Genomic DNA, 15163 nt, shown 5'->3' with positions numbered 1-15163 from the left:
GCAGCCGATCTCGCCGCAGCCCCCGCTCCGCAGTCAGCCGCCCGGCCGTCCCTGGGGAGGAGCCCCGCCCGAGGGGCAGCAGAGCTCCCGCCGCGACAGGCGCCCCTCGGTCGGGCAAGGGGGCGCTCCGCGGCCTGGCCGAGGAGGGCAAAGCACGGGGCGGGGGGCTGGGTGGAGCCGCGGGGGGGGGGTGTCCGGGTGAAAGGCTGCCCAGCGCCCGCAGAAGCGCCATTGCTCGTCCTGCCCCCCCCCCCCGCTTGCCATCCCCCCCAGAGCGGAGAACCATTCCCAGTTGGCGCAGGGAAGCTCGGCGGGCCGGGAGGGGCAGGAAACCCGAGCTGTCCCCCCCCCATCCCCCACTGCCTTTTCTGCGTGCTCAGAGGGCGTTTGCTCTCCCCCCACGTGCCACGCAGCCTCCGGGGATGACTGAGGGGCACCTGGGGATACAAGCAGCCAGCCCCCTCCTCACAGCCCTGGGAGGTAGGCCAGCCCGCAAAGGCCCAGGGGGAGGGGGAGAGCAGGAGGCAGGGATCATCCTAACCCTCGAGAGATGCCCCTCCATCAAACACCCCCCACCCGCCTGCATCTCTGGCCAACAGCTGCCTCTTCCGCCCGTCCATCCCACAGCTGGTACTCTGCCTGGCTGCAGGACCAGCGTCTGATTGGACGGGGAGGCGGCGGCAGAGAAGGGAGGCTGCTGGGAGCAGGCGGAGGGAGGGGCCGGCAGTGCCAGGCGAGCGCCAGCAACGGGCAGGCAGGACAGGCACCGGACCCTCCACTGCAGGAGGAGAGAGGGAGGGAGGGGGCAGGGGCGGCTGGTTCTGCCCTTGATTTGCGCTCCCTCTGCAGGTGGAGTTGACAACATACCTGGGGGGACAGGTGGGCACAAGCCCTTCACGGGCAGCTCCGAGGGGGTCTCCTCCCTGCCGTGGAAGCGCTAGTGAGCGGAGGCTGGAGGAGGGGCAAGCGCCACTCTGGGGCTGCTGCCAACATAGAGACCCCCCACGTGGGCAGGGAAGCCCCCTCCCCACCCCACGGCCCAGGCCTCCCTTCCCCTCCCTTTGCCAATCAGGCCATAGGCAGCTTGGGGAGGGGAGGTGTGATCTGGCCACTGACCCATGTATGAACGACTCAGCCAAGCCTTGCATATGGCTGGACACCAAAAATGTGGGGGTCATCCAAATGCTTTAGCATGGAGGCCTCAGCCTGGAGCACCTGCCTTCAATCTCCCGAGGAGGAAGGCTTGCCAGTCCTTCAGAGGGGGCAGCTGGGGGGGAGGAAGACCCATTGTGCCCCCCCACCCCCAGGGGGTCCCGGAGCCCTCGAGAGCAAGGCTCCCTGCTCCTCCCGGCCTTTCCCTCCCCAGATGACAACCTGTCCGGCCTCAGCGGCATGGAGGTGGATGACCGCATCTCCTACCTGGAGCAGCGCCTGCAGCTGCAAGAGGACGAGATCCAGGTGCTGAAGGCGGCTCTGGCCGACGTCCTCCGGCGCCTGAGCACCTGCGAGGAGAACGGGCTCAGCCTGGCCAAGCGCCGGCCGGACAAAGGTAGCGGGGGGGGGAGGGCAGCGGAGGGCAGAGCAACTGGGGGCGGGGGGAGGAGCAGGGAAGCGAAGCCAGTGCCCCCCCTGACCCCCAGCCCTGTCCTGTCTCTCCTGCAGTGTACCAGCTGCTGCGGGGGCTGCCCTCCCGGCCCAGCCTGAGCAATGGGCCCGTCCCACACAGGAGAGGCTACGCCACCTCCCCCTCCTCCCCCAAGAGGGAACTCCTGCCTGGAAAAAGGTGATGCGCTGGGCCACCAGGGGGCGCTGCCCCTTTGAGGAGGGAGGGAGGGAGGGAGGGAGGGAGCGTGGCATCGCACCCATGGATTCCAGGAGGAGGGTGGCGGCATTATTCTCGGTGCAACTGAGTCAAAAAGGGGTTTGTGGGATCAGGCAGAAATTTAAAATCTATCTCAGCTCTTCCCAAGGGTTGAGCTGATCAAAAGTGTTTCACTGTCCTTTTGGGGTTTGGAAAGACTTCTGAAGGGGGGGGTCTAAATTCCAGAGAAATCCCACCAGCCCCTCTCCTGCCTTCCGTGATGGTGAAAAACAAGGCGACGTTGTTGAGTTGCAAGTTGCCCCCTGGCTGCCCTCAATGTGCACAAAGGCCCAAATTCCTCCAGAGCCCCCACCACAGGCAGGGCAGGGGCCCCTCGACTTACAACCCCAACCGAGCCCAAAATTCCTGTTGCTAAGCGAGACAGTGGCTATTGAGTGAGTTTTGCCCCATTTTACAACCTTTCTTACCCTGGTTTTTAAGTCAGTTGGGCTTCCTGATAGATGCTTGGAACAAACGTCCAGCAGGCGTGGTGGCTGAATCCACAGGAAGTGAATGTAAACCTGCCTGGGATTAACACTGACCCCTCCTAAGATGAGACACAGGGAATGGCAGGAGGCTTTCTCTGCCCTCAGTCTTTTTCTAGGTTTCCTCCATTGACTTCGCTTGTCAGGGGGTCACAAAAGGGGATCGGTCACGTGACCCAGGACCCGGTGACCCTCATAAATGCAAGTCAGTTGCCAATTAGGTTGCAGGGGTGATAAATGTGGGAAAGAGCCATGAATGGTTTCTTCCAGTGCCATTGTAACTTCGAAGGTCAGTACATGACCCGCTCCTCTATTCCTTGTTTAAGAGAAGAGTTCAAGGACGAGGTCTTGGGGTTCACAAAGGGAGTTCAGGTCCCCCAGGCAGGCAGAGGGGGCTGAGGAGGATTCTCTGCCTGACCTGAAGAGACTGGAGTCTTCTAGGAGGGGGTGTGCAAGCCCCCCCCCCCCCAGGGAAAGTCAGAAAGAGGCAGGAATCTTTGCCCGAGTCGTGCCGGCGTCTGGACCAACCTGCCTGTATCCAAGAGACAGACTGACGCGTTTCCATCTCAGGCTCCAGCGGCAGCGACTCTGGGGATGCGCAGAGGACAAACAAGCAATTCCTCCCCAGGAGCGACGGGCTTCCAGTTCCCAGTTCCCTCTGGGGAAAGTGTACAAACCGTAGAGCAAACACTCAAGTTGCTAGTTCTCAAGGTTCCTCTGAATGAAACGGCTTGCATTTAGTCAGCAAAAGAGCCCCTTCCCCTCGCAATTTTTCCTAGTGGTGGGAAGGGGGGTTCAGGCAGACCATCCCAAACAAAGCCCCCCCCCCCAAGTCTTGGCTCAAGAGACCGAAGTGAGAGGCCGAGAGGAGTCTTTTGTCTGGCCACTGAAATGGCTCCCATGAAAGACGCCTGTTTGGTTCTCGAGGAAGATGTGGCACTTCCTGGAAGGACAGAGCAGAGTTTCCGGCCTTGGCCCCTTGAAGATGGGTGGACTTCAACTCCCAGAATCCCCCAGGCAGCTTCGCTTCTGGGAACAGAAGTCCAGCCCATCTTCAAGAGGCCACGGCTGGAAAGTGCATTAAGAGACGCAATTAAACCCATGATTTAGAGAACAACGTGTTCATAGTGGCTCTGCTTAGATCTTGGGATAAACGGGTGGGGGACGTGTGTGTAGCAAGTCGTACATTTGCCTCTTCATACCATTAGTGGTGGAGGGGGGTGGGCAGGGGGGTGCTGCCGCTTGGCTCTCCATGGGATCATATGACATGGCTCCTGACCACCCTCTCCCCCCCCCCCCGGCTGCCGCTCGCTGCTTCCTGTGCCGCTCCCCCCCCACCTGCTTCGGCTGTGATGCTAACTTCTGCAGGGGGCCGCAGAGGGGACCAATAGCTGGGGAGCCCCCCCTCGCTTCTCTTAGCGCCCAGGGCCTCCGTGAGGCTGAGTCCCCCAAGGGCAGCGGGTGAACCCCCAAGGCGCTTTCAGTGGGGGGCGGCAGGGAGGCCTTGGCCTTGGCTGATTGGCCCCTCCCACTAGGCGGGTCTCCCAGAGCATTAAACACCCCCTCCCCACTTCCAAGCCCCCCAGGAGAAACTTGGGGGAAGGTCTGCAGTCCCCTTCTGCAACCAGCTTGGAGCAAAGGGGCCCCCTGGCCTGTGGGGGGAAAGGGGGCGGCCCTGCGTGGCGTGAGGCCTTGCGTCCAAAACCGGCTCTGCAAAGAAGCCTCCCTCCCCCAGCCCAGAGGGTCAGACCCCCCCCCTCTCCTGCCTGGCTGCTTCTGCCTGTGGCTGCTTCGGCTGCTGCTGGGGAGTTTCCGTGGCCCCTGCTGCCCCCCCCCCCGGCCTCTGCTTCCGAAGGCGCTTCTCTCTCTCGCGCGCGTGTGTGTGGCGCTTCCGCCTTCTGGCATTTTCCCGCCTGCATCTGCTTCCGCCCGGCTTCCACATCCATCGCCCATTCCCCGGCTGGCTCCCCCCCCCGCTGCCCCCCGCCCCCGTCTGGCTCTGTGGCTCAGGCTCTCTCTCCCACAGCGGGCACAGTAGCTGCCCCTCCCCGGAGCGCCCTGCCTGGCTCAAGCGCGAGGGCGACAAGGACCAGCGGAGCCGCACCACTTCCTCCAGCAGCTCCTGCAGCGGCAAGCGCGAAGGGTACGTCTAACTGGCCGCTTGCCCACCCCGAGCCCCCTGCCTGCCTGCCACCCTCACACCCCTCACCACCCCCTGCGGCCACTCCACGGGATTCTCCGCCCTGAAGCCAGTCGGGCTCTGCCCAGTCCCTTTGGCCTGAGGGTCAAAAGAATAAAGGGAACCCTTCCACCAGTGCTTCCCAACCGTGGCAACCTGACCTCTGGACTTCAACTCCCAGAATTCCCCAGCCAGCGAACTCACAAGTCAATCAAACTCCTGTGAAATCAAACTGCCCAGTTAGGAAGCAACACCGACTGACAAAATCCATTCCACCTGCTGTGGTCAGCTTTGTACAGCACAAAGTATCCAATGAGAATCTTCCATTCATTCGGATGGGGGCTGTGTTCTTTGAGGGTCCCCTTCACTTTTTTGAGCAGTGTAGTTAATAGCACCAGGGCTAAGTTGCACCCCGCTCCCTTCTGGTGCTGATTAGGTTACGTAGCAGGGTTGTGAAACGCCTGCAAGTTCAGAGGGCCCCAAGGGCCCCTCAATTCAACCCTGAATGACTAATCTCCTCCTTCACCAGCCCATGCCCTCTGCGCAGGTGCCGGGCAGCTCCGACTGGGCAAGCAAGGCCTGGCCCAAGCACGCCGGAACCTTGCAGAGCAGAGTCTCCTCCAGCCAGCTGAGGCCAAGGAGCCTTATCTGCAGCCAAACATCTGGCCCCCATGCAGGCCGCGAAAGAATGCGGAAAAGTAGACAAGCAGGGAGAGAGAAGGGAAGTCCCCTGGACACAGGCAGGACAATGGCCCCTCTCTTCCCTTGGCCCTCTCCAGGCAAGAGCAGTGGCAGCTCAATTCTCTCTCTCTCTCTCTCTCTCACACACACACACACACACACACACACACTGTTGCGAATCTGGAACCCTCATGGAGCCGGGCAGCCTGGGGAGGTCCAGCAGGGGACTTCGAAGCCCCCTGGCCAGTCCTGGGCCAAAGACCAGTGCCCCCTCCTACCTGCATCATCTCCAGGGGGCTGGAAGGGCCCGCAGGTGGAGCCCCGGGGCAGAGCAGGCGCCGCCACCTCACAGCTCCATCGCCGGGCTCCCTCGGGGCTTGGAGGGAGGGCCCTCCCCGGGAGAGACGCGCCTTTCCCGGCAGCCCCTCCCCGGGCGGAGCCGCCCTCCGCGCACCCGGCCTTGAAGGAGCGCCGCTCGCCTGCTCGCCCGCCACAGCGCAGCGCCCGACATGCGGAAGGCAGCCCGACCCGAGAGCGCCAGGTAGGGTAAGGGGCGCCTCCGCTGCTGCCCCCCGAGAGCCCCGCAGCCGGGGCCGCCTTGCCCCCCACCCGGGAGTCCCGGCCCAGGAGAGCCGCAGCCGGCGGGGGACTCGCCTTCCCGGGTGGCGGCGGGAGGGCCGGCCGGCCGGTGGAGAGGGCTGCCCAGGCCGGATCCCGAGAGAGCGCCGGTGGCCGCCCAGGAGCCGCGCGCGGACCTCCCTAAGAGTCCCGGGAGTTTCGCCGGGAAGCGCCCGCTAAACTTTCCGCAAAAGGCGCACGAGGGGTTCGGAAGCAACTCTGTCCGGCCTCCCCGAGGCGCTGGGGCTTGGCGGCCCGGTCTGCCAGCTGTTCTCCGGGGGGGCGGGTTAGCGGAGTTAACCCACCTCGCCGGTCCCCCTTAGCAGCGCCCCTCCCAACCTGCGTCACCCCCCTTCCCGAGAAGCCGGGCGTCCTTTCGGTCTCTGCCCCTCGCGGCGGTCCGCGGCAGCCCCTAGGCTCCGAGCTTGAGCGCCTTTCCCGGCTGGTCCCCGCGGCCTCTTCCCGGGGAGGAGACGGAGGGTGGGGTGGGGGGCGCAGTTGCCGGGGCTGCTTCCTCCCCACTCTGCTCGGCCAGGGTCCACGCTGCGCTACTCCAGCTGGCGTCTCCTGCCGTAGGCTCCGGGTCTTGGGGGTGGGGGGGCTGGGAAGACGGGGGAGGCCTTGATGTGGGGAGGGGGGCAGGGAGGAGGGAGGGGAAGGTTGGCGGGCAAAAGAAGACCCCCAAGGTGCCAGGCCCTCATTTCAGGCAAGTATCGGTGTATCTTGGGGGTGGGTGGAGTCTGTCTCCCTTGGGAGAATTGGGCGAGGGGGGATGGACTGACGGGTCAACCGGGCTCATCTGACTCTGCAATCATGGGATGTGCACATTTCGCCTCCCCATCTCAACCCCCCCCCCCATTTTCCTATTTCTCCCCAATCTCCTTTCTCTCTCTCTCCTCCTAGCAAACCAAAGGAAGCCATCTTCAACGCTGGTGAGTGGGCGTGGCCAAAATAGGTATTTTGGGGGGGGGGAATCTAGTTTATTTAACTGGGTGCAAAGTGGGGGCTGCCTGGTGGCATTGCCCCCCCTTCTCAGGATATCCTTTGGGCCCCACTTGAGGGTGGGGCGCCTGCTTGCCCTTTCCCTGCAGGCCATCCATGGGGCGGGGCGGGGCACCCTGAGAGCGGGGGGGGGAGAGCAGATGAGGCTGTGGCCCCCTGCCTTACGTGGCCTCCCCTCCCCTGCCCCCTGCTTCTGCCCCGCAGAGGATGGTTACGTGAAGATGTTCCTCCGCGGTCGCCCCGTCCCCATGTTCGTCCCCGATGCCGTGGTGGCCACCTACAGCCTGGACGCCAAGCTGGAGCTGCCCCACAAGAAGCTGAAGCTGGACTGGGTGTATCCTGCCCGTGGCTGGGTCCCCCGGGGAGGGAGCGCAGGGGTGGTGGTGGCTCCAGTCATGCTGGCCATGCGTTTCCCCTTGACTCGGCCCCCCCTGCGCCAGGTACGGGTATCGGGGCCGCGACTGCCGGGCAAACCTTTTCCTGCTGCCCACGGGAGAGATCGTCTACTTCGTGGCTGCCGTGGCCGTCCTTTACAACGTGGAGGAGCAGCGCCAGCGCCACTACCTGGGCCACACCGACGACATCAAGTGGTAGGGAGGGACCCCGTGGCTGCCTCGCCCTTGGCCGGCCCATTCGCTGGGGGAGGGACGCAAACGGGGGGGGCACAGGGGGGGGCAGAAAGCAGCAGTGATGACTTAGGGGATGGGGGGGCTGCCCTGGGGAAGGGGGAGTTGACTCAGGAAACGGGAAGGAGCGGGGGAGGCACAATTCCTGTGCGATAGGAGCAGTTCCCCCCCTGCTGCACCCCTGTGACCTGGGCCCCTGCTGCCTCCCTTAGTTTGACTGTCCATCCAGACATGGTGACCGTGGCAACCGGACAGGTGGCTGGGACATCAAAGGACGGCAAGGTGAGGGATGCAACCTGGCCACGAGAGACAAAAGGGCAGGCGGTCCATTTGGGGAGGGAGGGAGAGAGAGAGACTGGCCCGAGAAAACTGGCCCCAGTTTAAAGCTGACTTAATGCCGCCTGAGAACCCAGGACTCCTAAGTGGCACCGGCGTTTCCAGGGAGGGTTTGTTCTTGTTGTGGCAGCCGGCAGAGCTCTTTGGGAGCGTCTGCCCCCCTCGCCTGCCTCTGCCCCCCCCCCCGGGGCTAGCATGGCATCCCTTGGCAACGAAGGAGCTGCGCCAGCCACGTTTGCCTTCCGGGAGGAAATGCCGTCGGCCTCACCGTGCTCCCCCCCCCCCGGTCTCCCACAGGTGCTGCCTCCCCAAGTGCGCATCTGGGACTCGGTCAGCCTCAACACCCTCCACGTCCTGGGGCCGGGACCCTTTGACCGGGCGGTGACCTGCGTGGGATTCTCCAAGTCGGTGCGTGAGAGCCCCTCTTGACGGCCTTCCCTTCCGTGGCCCAAAAGAGGCCTCTTGGGACCCCCAACACCCCCCCGCAAGATGTGACCAGATGAAAACGTGGGCCATCCATGGTTGGGAGCAGCCTCAACTTCTTTCTTTCTTTCTTTCTTTCTCTCTCTCTCTCTCTCTCTCTCTCTCTCTCATTCATTCATTCATATGCCACTCACTCCAAAATGGACTCTGAGTGACTTTAAGATGAGAGGACTTCGACTCCCAGGATTCCTCAGTCAGTCAAGCTGGGGGACATTTGGCCGCCCGGCACATCCGGCTGGGGAATTCTGGGAGTTGAAGTCCGCCAGTTGCCAAATTTGGAGCGCACCGCGTTCAAATGACCTCTCCCCCATCTCTTTCCCCTGCCCAGAACGGGGGAGGCCTGCTGTGTGCCGTGGACGACTCCAACGACCACGTTCTCTCCGTCTGGGATTGGCAGAAGGAGCAGAGATTGGCGGACGTGAAGGTAGCCCCTTGGCTCCCCTCCATCCCCTGCGCCACGGTCAGGCGTGGCCCTTCCACCTCTGACCCGCTCGCCTTCCCTCCCTCCCTCCCCTGCGCCACAGCCGGGCGTGGCTCTTCCACGTCTGACCCGCTCGCCTTCCTTCCCTGCCTCCCTCCCTCCCCAGTGCTCCAACGAGTCCGTCCTGGCCGCCACCTTCCACCCCACGGAGCCCACCCTGCTCATCACCTGCGGGAAGTCCCACATCCACTTCTGGATCCTGGAAGGCAACAGCCTCAGCAAGCGACAGGGCATCTTTGAGGTGAGAGCACGGGGGGCACCGCTGGTGGGCTTCCCCGCCCTCAGCCCCACCACGGCCAGGGGCCTTGTCCACTGGCGCCCAGGGGCCTCCGGACGGAGAGCTGACCACCGTCCAGAAATACACGCTCTCTCAGCTTTAGTCCCTGCAGGGTGGAAGTTGTGCCAGAGCAAAGCCCTCTGGGGAATGTAGGCCCCGATCAGCCCCCTCCCCAAACCTTTTGGGGGCTCCCCCCTTGCCTTCCCCTTCCTTCCTACCAGAAGCAGCTGAGGTTTAGGCTCTGCCCATTTTCCTTCAAGCATCTTACGTGCAAGTCCTCAACTTGCAACCGTTTGTTTAGTGGCCTCCCGAAGTTACAACAGCTCTGAAACAACGTGTCTAGTGGTTGTTTTCACGCTTAAGAACCCGCCGTGTCCCGGGGTCACGTGATCCCCGACAAGCGAAGTCAACGGGGGGTTGGCAGGTCCCTTTAACAGCTGTGCTGCCAATTTAACAACTGCCATGATTCACTTTAACAACGGTGGCAGGGAAGTTCATAAAACGGGGCAGAACTCAGGGAAGAGCTGCCTGGGCACCGTGCTGGTCACAAGGGGAGGACCAGCTGCAGTGCAGCCGTGCGGAGAGGGGGATATTCGGGGGAGGGGCTCTGAGCTTTCTTTTGGGTGGGGGCTCATCCCTCTCCCCCCCCCCCACTTTCTCTGCAGAAACACGAGAAGCCCAAGTACGTTTTGTGCGTGGCCTTTACAGAGAACGGGGACACGGTGACCGGCGACTCGGGGGGCAACCTCTACATCTGGGGCAAAGGTCAGTCGGTCGGAGGGCCGAGCTTACTCCCCTGGACGCCCCTGGCCAGGAGCACTGGCTTTGCATGAACCAGGGGTCCTGGCTTAAATCCTTGTTGGCTTGGTTTATGCAAACCACGATGTGCGGATTAACCCTCAAATCATGCAAACTGCAGACTAGCCAAGATGATGGAGGCAAAACCCCTGCCACAAGCCATGTTGGCTTATAGTTTCGGACTTTAAGAGGCAGCACAAGAATTCTGGGAGTTGAAGTCCATGTCTCTTAAAGGGCCCACGGTTGGGGACCCCTGCCACAAACCCAAGCTGCCCTGCTTATGGGGCAGGGGGCAGACTCCCCTACCTGGTGCTGTGGGTGGGGGGCTGGGCTGTGCCCAAGTGCCTGCTGTCCCTCACTGCTGCCCTTCACTGGCAGGGGGCAACCGGATCTGCCACGCGGTGCCAGGCGCCCACGAGGGGGGCATCTTCGGCCTCTGCGTGCTGAGGAACGGGACCATCCTGACGGGGGGCGGCCGAGATCGCCGGGTGGTGCTGTGGGGACGGGACTACCAGAAGCTGCAGGAGAACGAGGTGAGGACCGGGGCCGGAGGGCCAAGACGAAGGGCCAGCAGGGTCAGAAGAGCGAGAGAGGCCCGGCTCTTCGTCTTCCAGGAAAGAGAGGGACGTCCTTGCCCTCCAAGCCATAACAGAGTCATATCGTCCCAAGTCTCTCAGACGCTCTGTCTGTCTGTCTGTCTGTCCGTCCCTCTGGCTGCTGTTCTGAGAGACGGGGGTCTCCTGATGGATCGGGGGACTGGACTAGGGGACCTCCGAGGTCCCTTCCCACTCTGCTCTTCCCTGCAGGTCCCAGAGGGCTTCGGGCCGGTGCGCACCATTGCGGAAGGAAAAGGAGACTCTCTTTTTGTGGGGACCACGCGCAACTCGGTGCTGCAGGGGTCCCTGTCCACAGGCTTCTCTCTGCTGGTGCAGGTAAAGGATCCCCCGGGCTTCCCCCACGGAAGGTCCAGGCCCTGGGGGTCCTCCTGACACCTCCCCCCTCCCCTCCTCTCCTGCCAGGGACACACCGAAGAGCTCTGGGGCCTGGCCACCCACCCCACCCTGGATCAGTTCCTCACCTGCGGGCAGGACAAGCAGGTCCACCTGTGGAGCGTGGCCTCCCACCAGCCCCTCTGGAGCAAGGGGATTGAGGTGAGCCCGGGGGCTTCTCGGGGGGCTTCTGGGGCAATGGAGACCTCCTCCCAGAGCCTGAACACTTCCCCCTCTTCCAGGATGCGGCCCGCTCGGCTGGCTTCCACCCCAGTGGTTCGGTCCTGGTGGTGGGCACTGTCACGGGCAGGTAATGGGGGCTCTGGGGGCAGGAGGGTGGTGGGCGAGCTCTGGGGGGCCCTTTCTGCAGTGACATGGCCCTCTGCTGCCCCTCTGGGGTGGCTCGAGGGGCTGCCCGAAGGAGGAATGGGGAAGGGTCTCGTGCAGCTGTTGGACCCAAACTCTGAGCTCCCGGCGTGGCCCTGTTGTGCGGTTGTCTCCCCCCCCTTAACAAAATCTCGCTTTCAGGGCCCCCCCCCTGCTCTTGTCCACTTTCTCTGCCTTGGTGATGGGCGAAGGTGCAGAGGAGCAGATGGGGGGGGGACGGGACCGAGGGTCCAGTGTCTGCCATAACATCTCCCCCTCCTGCTTTCAACCAGGTGGTTAGTGCTGGACACGGAGACCCGGGATCTGGTGGCCATTCATACGGACGGAGGAGAGCCCATCTCCGTGGTCAGCTTTTCCCCAGGTTGGCAAACAGAGGAGGGGGGGGCTGTGCACAGGCAGGGTCAGAAGAACCTGCGGCCTCCAGGTGTGGCATTGGGTGGGGGCCCTGTAAAAGAGGAGGCAGTCGGGGCCCCCCAGGCCCTTTGGTCAAAAGGAGACAAAAGGCCCAGGATTGAAGGCGACGCTGCAGGGGGGGAGTTGAGAGGGGAGGGTGGTTTAGAAATAGGAAATGGATGAATGGATGAATGACCCCACATTTTCTCTGTCCCGTTGCCCCCCCCTGCTGACCCCCCCCCTTTCCCCCCTCCACTTGCAGATGGGAAGTACCTGGCTTTGGGTTCCCACGATAACTTCGTCTACATCTACCTGGTGTCCGAGGGGGGCAGGAAATACGGCCGGGTTGGCAAATGCTCAGTGAGTGGAGGCCGTTCCGAGCGGGGTCTTCGTGGGGTGGGCACCAGGGTGGGCAAGCATTCATTTGCTGGAGAGCCCAGGACTGCCAGCCTCGGCTGCGGACCCCTGCGTTGCTCACGACGCAGCTGCGAGTTCCGGATGCTCCTGAAAGTCCAAGAGGAAAGAAGGTGAGACTCTCCGGCCGGTCTCTCCTGCCCCAGGGACACTCCAGCTTCATCACCCACCTGGACTGGGCCTTCGACAGCAGCTGCCTGGTCACCAATTCGGGGGACTACGAGATTCTGTATTGTGAGTATTGTGAGGGCTTAACACTCACGCCAATCTCCATCCGTCCGTCTGTCTCTCGGCCCTCACAGAGGGGCCTGGCTTCACTGCCGGGCCCTTGGGTGGGGGCGGGGAGGGAGGAGGGCGACCTTTGCCCTTTCCTGGCCCAACCTCAGAAGGACAGGCCTGCATGGGGCCTTGGGGGCTTGACCTGGCCCTCGAAGGATGCCCCTCCACCCCGAGAGGAGCCCTAGCCAGATAGAGGGCCCCTCCTTCTTTTATTGGCTTTAGAGAAGGGAAGGGCTCTCGTGTTGCTCAGACATCTTGGACAGAGCCCTCCCCCCCTTAGTGGCCACTTCGTGCCCACCTGAGCCCACTGGCATCACCCGCTCGAGGGTCTCCATGGCTCCCTCACAACCAGTGACAGCCGAGCGTCCGTCAGCTGGGGAGAAATCCCTGGCCAAAACCTCCAGGCCCCCTTCCCGCTTAGGGCAGGGGGTCTCCTCCCTGGGCCACTTGACCACTTGTGGACTTCAACTCCCAGAATCCCTCAGGGCACAGGCAGGCCTACGCTCCCCGAAGCTGCCCGTCTTATTGCGGCCGCCGCCTTTTCCCTCCCACCCCAGGGGACCCCTCCACCTGCCGGCAAATCACCAGTGCCGAGGCCGTGCGCAACCAGGAGTGGGCCACCGCCACATGCGTGCTGGGCTTCGGGGTCTTTGGTGAGTGCGGTGTGGGTGTGGCCTGGGCCAGCAGGGGGCAGCAGAGGCCTAACTATCATGTGGCAACCCTCTGATCCTCTCCGCCCCTCCCTCTCTTTTTTTATGGGGGGTGGGAGTTCTTTTAAGGACTTTGGGCGTCAGAGATTCAGCCTCCTGCTGACCCTTTTCTGCTGACCCTCCAGGGATCTGGCCGGAGGGGGCAGATGGCACTGACATCAATGCTGTGGGCCGTTCCCACGAGGGGAAGCTCCTGGCCTCCGCCGATGACTTTGGCAAAGTGCACCTGTTCTCCTACCCCTGTTGCCAGCCGCGGGTGAGCAGCCCTCGACGGTGCCCCCTCCTCCCCCTCCTCTTCCTCCTCCCCCTCCTTCTCTTCCTCCTCCTCGCCCTTGGCAGGGTCCCCTGGCGCTCCAGACAGGGGTGGGCTGCTAAGGTGGACGTGTGACGTGTGCTCGCCCCCAAGGCTCTGAGTGCACCTGGGCAGGTAGCAAAATTGCGCATGGAGCCGTCAGGACCTCAGTGGGGGTGGGGGGGCACAAGGCCAGCCATCCGCTTCTTTCCCTCCCCAGAACCTGGCCAAGCAAAGACGCAGCCCCTTCCCCTCTGACTGCCCCCTCACTTTCCTTCCCCAGGCCCCCAGCCACACGTACAGCGGCCACAGCAGCCACGTCACCAACATCGCCTTCCTCCACGATGACCGCCTGTTGTTTTCCACCGGTGGGGTGGACACCAGTGTCCTCCAGTGGCGCCTGGTGTAGGGAGGGAGGGGCTTGTGGGGCAAAGGTGGGGGAGGGGTGGGCTGGGGGCTGCATCCTGTGAAACACTTTGGGGGAGGGTTTAATACTCAGGGGAAGGGGAGGGGGGGCGAGTGGCTGAGACAGAAAGAGGCACTTAGACATTGCGGGCAGCTATATTTACAGAAATCCCTATATGAAGAATGACAATATATATATATCCAGATCGATCTCTCTATATATGTATCTATATTTAAAGGCAGAAGGTTGCACAGGGGGTGGAGGAAGAGCGGAGGGGGAGGGGCGGAGCCTCGGGGGTCTTCCCAACCCCCCCTCGGATGCTTTGGGGCACGTTTGCACTATGAATGTAAGCCAGTTGGGGGGGGCTTGTTGTAAGGGGGTTTGTTTTCCCTGCACTCTGTGAAAAAGGGGGGGGGCGCAGTCCTGAGGGTCTCGGAGGGGAAGCCAGTAGAGGGGCAGAGGCTGCCCTTCCACCCCTTCCTTGGGTGGGGAGGGGGCTGGGCTGACCCTAGGTGAGATGGAAGCCCCTAGGCGTTTTCTGGGACGGGGGGGGGTCTCTTGCAGACTCCCAGAATTCCTGTAGTGTTGCCTGAGGAATTCTGGGGCTTGAAGTCTACAAGTCTTCAAATGGTCAAGATTGGAGACCCCCCCCCTCACCCTGTCCTGGGATTAGCTGTGCCCCCAGGGCTGATCTGCCATGAGAGGGGGGAGGGGGCAACCCAGGAACAGAGGGGGCTCAACGCCCAGCCTTAACCCTCAGGCTACTTAATCCCCCTTTTTTTGTGATGGCAGCATGGCGATCACACACACACACACACACACACTGCCCAGTGTGTCCTCAGCAGGGTCCAGAGGCGCTTGGTCAGAGAAGGAGCCCCTCCTGGCGTCACCCCCACCCTGCCTCCCACTACCCTGGCCAGACCCCTCCAGCTTCCCCAATCCTCCACTTACAGCTTGTTCAAAGTTACAGCAGCAGGGGAAACAGTGACTTCTGACCAGTTTTCAGACTCGTTGCCACGGCCACGGCCTCCCCAGGGCCACGTGATCCAAATTCGAGTGCTTGTCACCCGGCTGATGACGGTTGTGGGGTCATGTGATCCCCTTTTGCGGCCTTCTGATGGGCAAAATCCAGGGGGGAGCCAGAGTCACTCTGTGGTCATGTGACTGACTTAGTCGTTGCAGTGGTTCGCTTAGCAACCATGATGACAACGGTCGTAAAACTGGGCAAAGGTCACTTAATGACTGTCAGCAACAGAAACTCTGGGGTCAAATGGGGCTGTAAGTCGAGGGCTCTGCCTGTTCCACACTGGCGGAGGGAGAGCGCAGCTGGAAAGATCCCACAGCCAGGGGCCGCCATTCCCACCTGGCCAATTCCTTGGTCCCACCTGGGGATCGCCCTCAGATGGACCCAGCAGGCCCGGTCAGGGGGAAGGCAGGCAGGGCTGGGAGGGGCCAGGAGATGCCTC

The 15163-nt window shown here is 62.7% G+C and overlaps 1 protein-coding gene across 1 annotated transcript; it reads left to right on the top strand.

Moving 5' to 3' along the window:
* Positions 1–5594: 5594 nt before the first annotated feature.
* Positions 5595–13911, top strand: EML2 (EMAP like 2). The gene is made up of 19 exons (XM_070763724.1): positions 5595–5747; positions 6728–6756; positions 7031–7160; positions 7267–7416; positions 7665–7734; positions 8086–8196; positions 8600–8695; positions 8859–8993; positions 9695–9794; positions 10206–10360; positions 10634–10759; positions 10847–10978; positions 11059–11126; positions 11476–11564; positions 11859–11956; positions 12157–12244; positions 12847–12942; positions 13125–13255; positions 13575–13911. Exons 1-19 carry the CDS (start codon positions 5716–5718, stop codon positions 13698–13700), a joined length of 1962 nt encoding a protein of 653 aa, XP_070619825.1. The 5' UTR covers positions 5595–5715; the 3' UTR covers positions 13701–13911.
* The last annotated feature ends 1252 nt before the right edge of the window (positions 13912–15163 follow it).

The sequence above is a fragment of the Erythrolamprus reginae genome, chromosome 11 (genome assembly GCF_031021105.1).
Source record: "Erythrolamprus reginae isolate rEryReg1 chromosome 11, rEryReg1.hap1, whole genome shotgun sequence".
NCBI classification, from domain to species: domain Eukaryota; kingdom Metazoa; phylum Chordata; class Lepidosauria; order Squamata; family Dipsadidae; genus Erythrolamprus; species Erythrolamprus reginae.
This window is presented reverse-complemented; position numbering and strand designations above follow the sequence as displayed.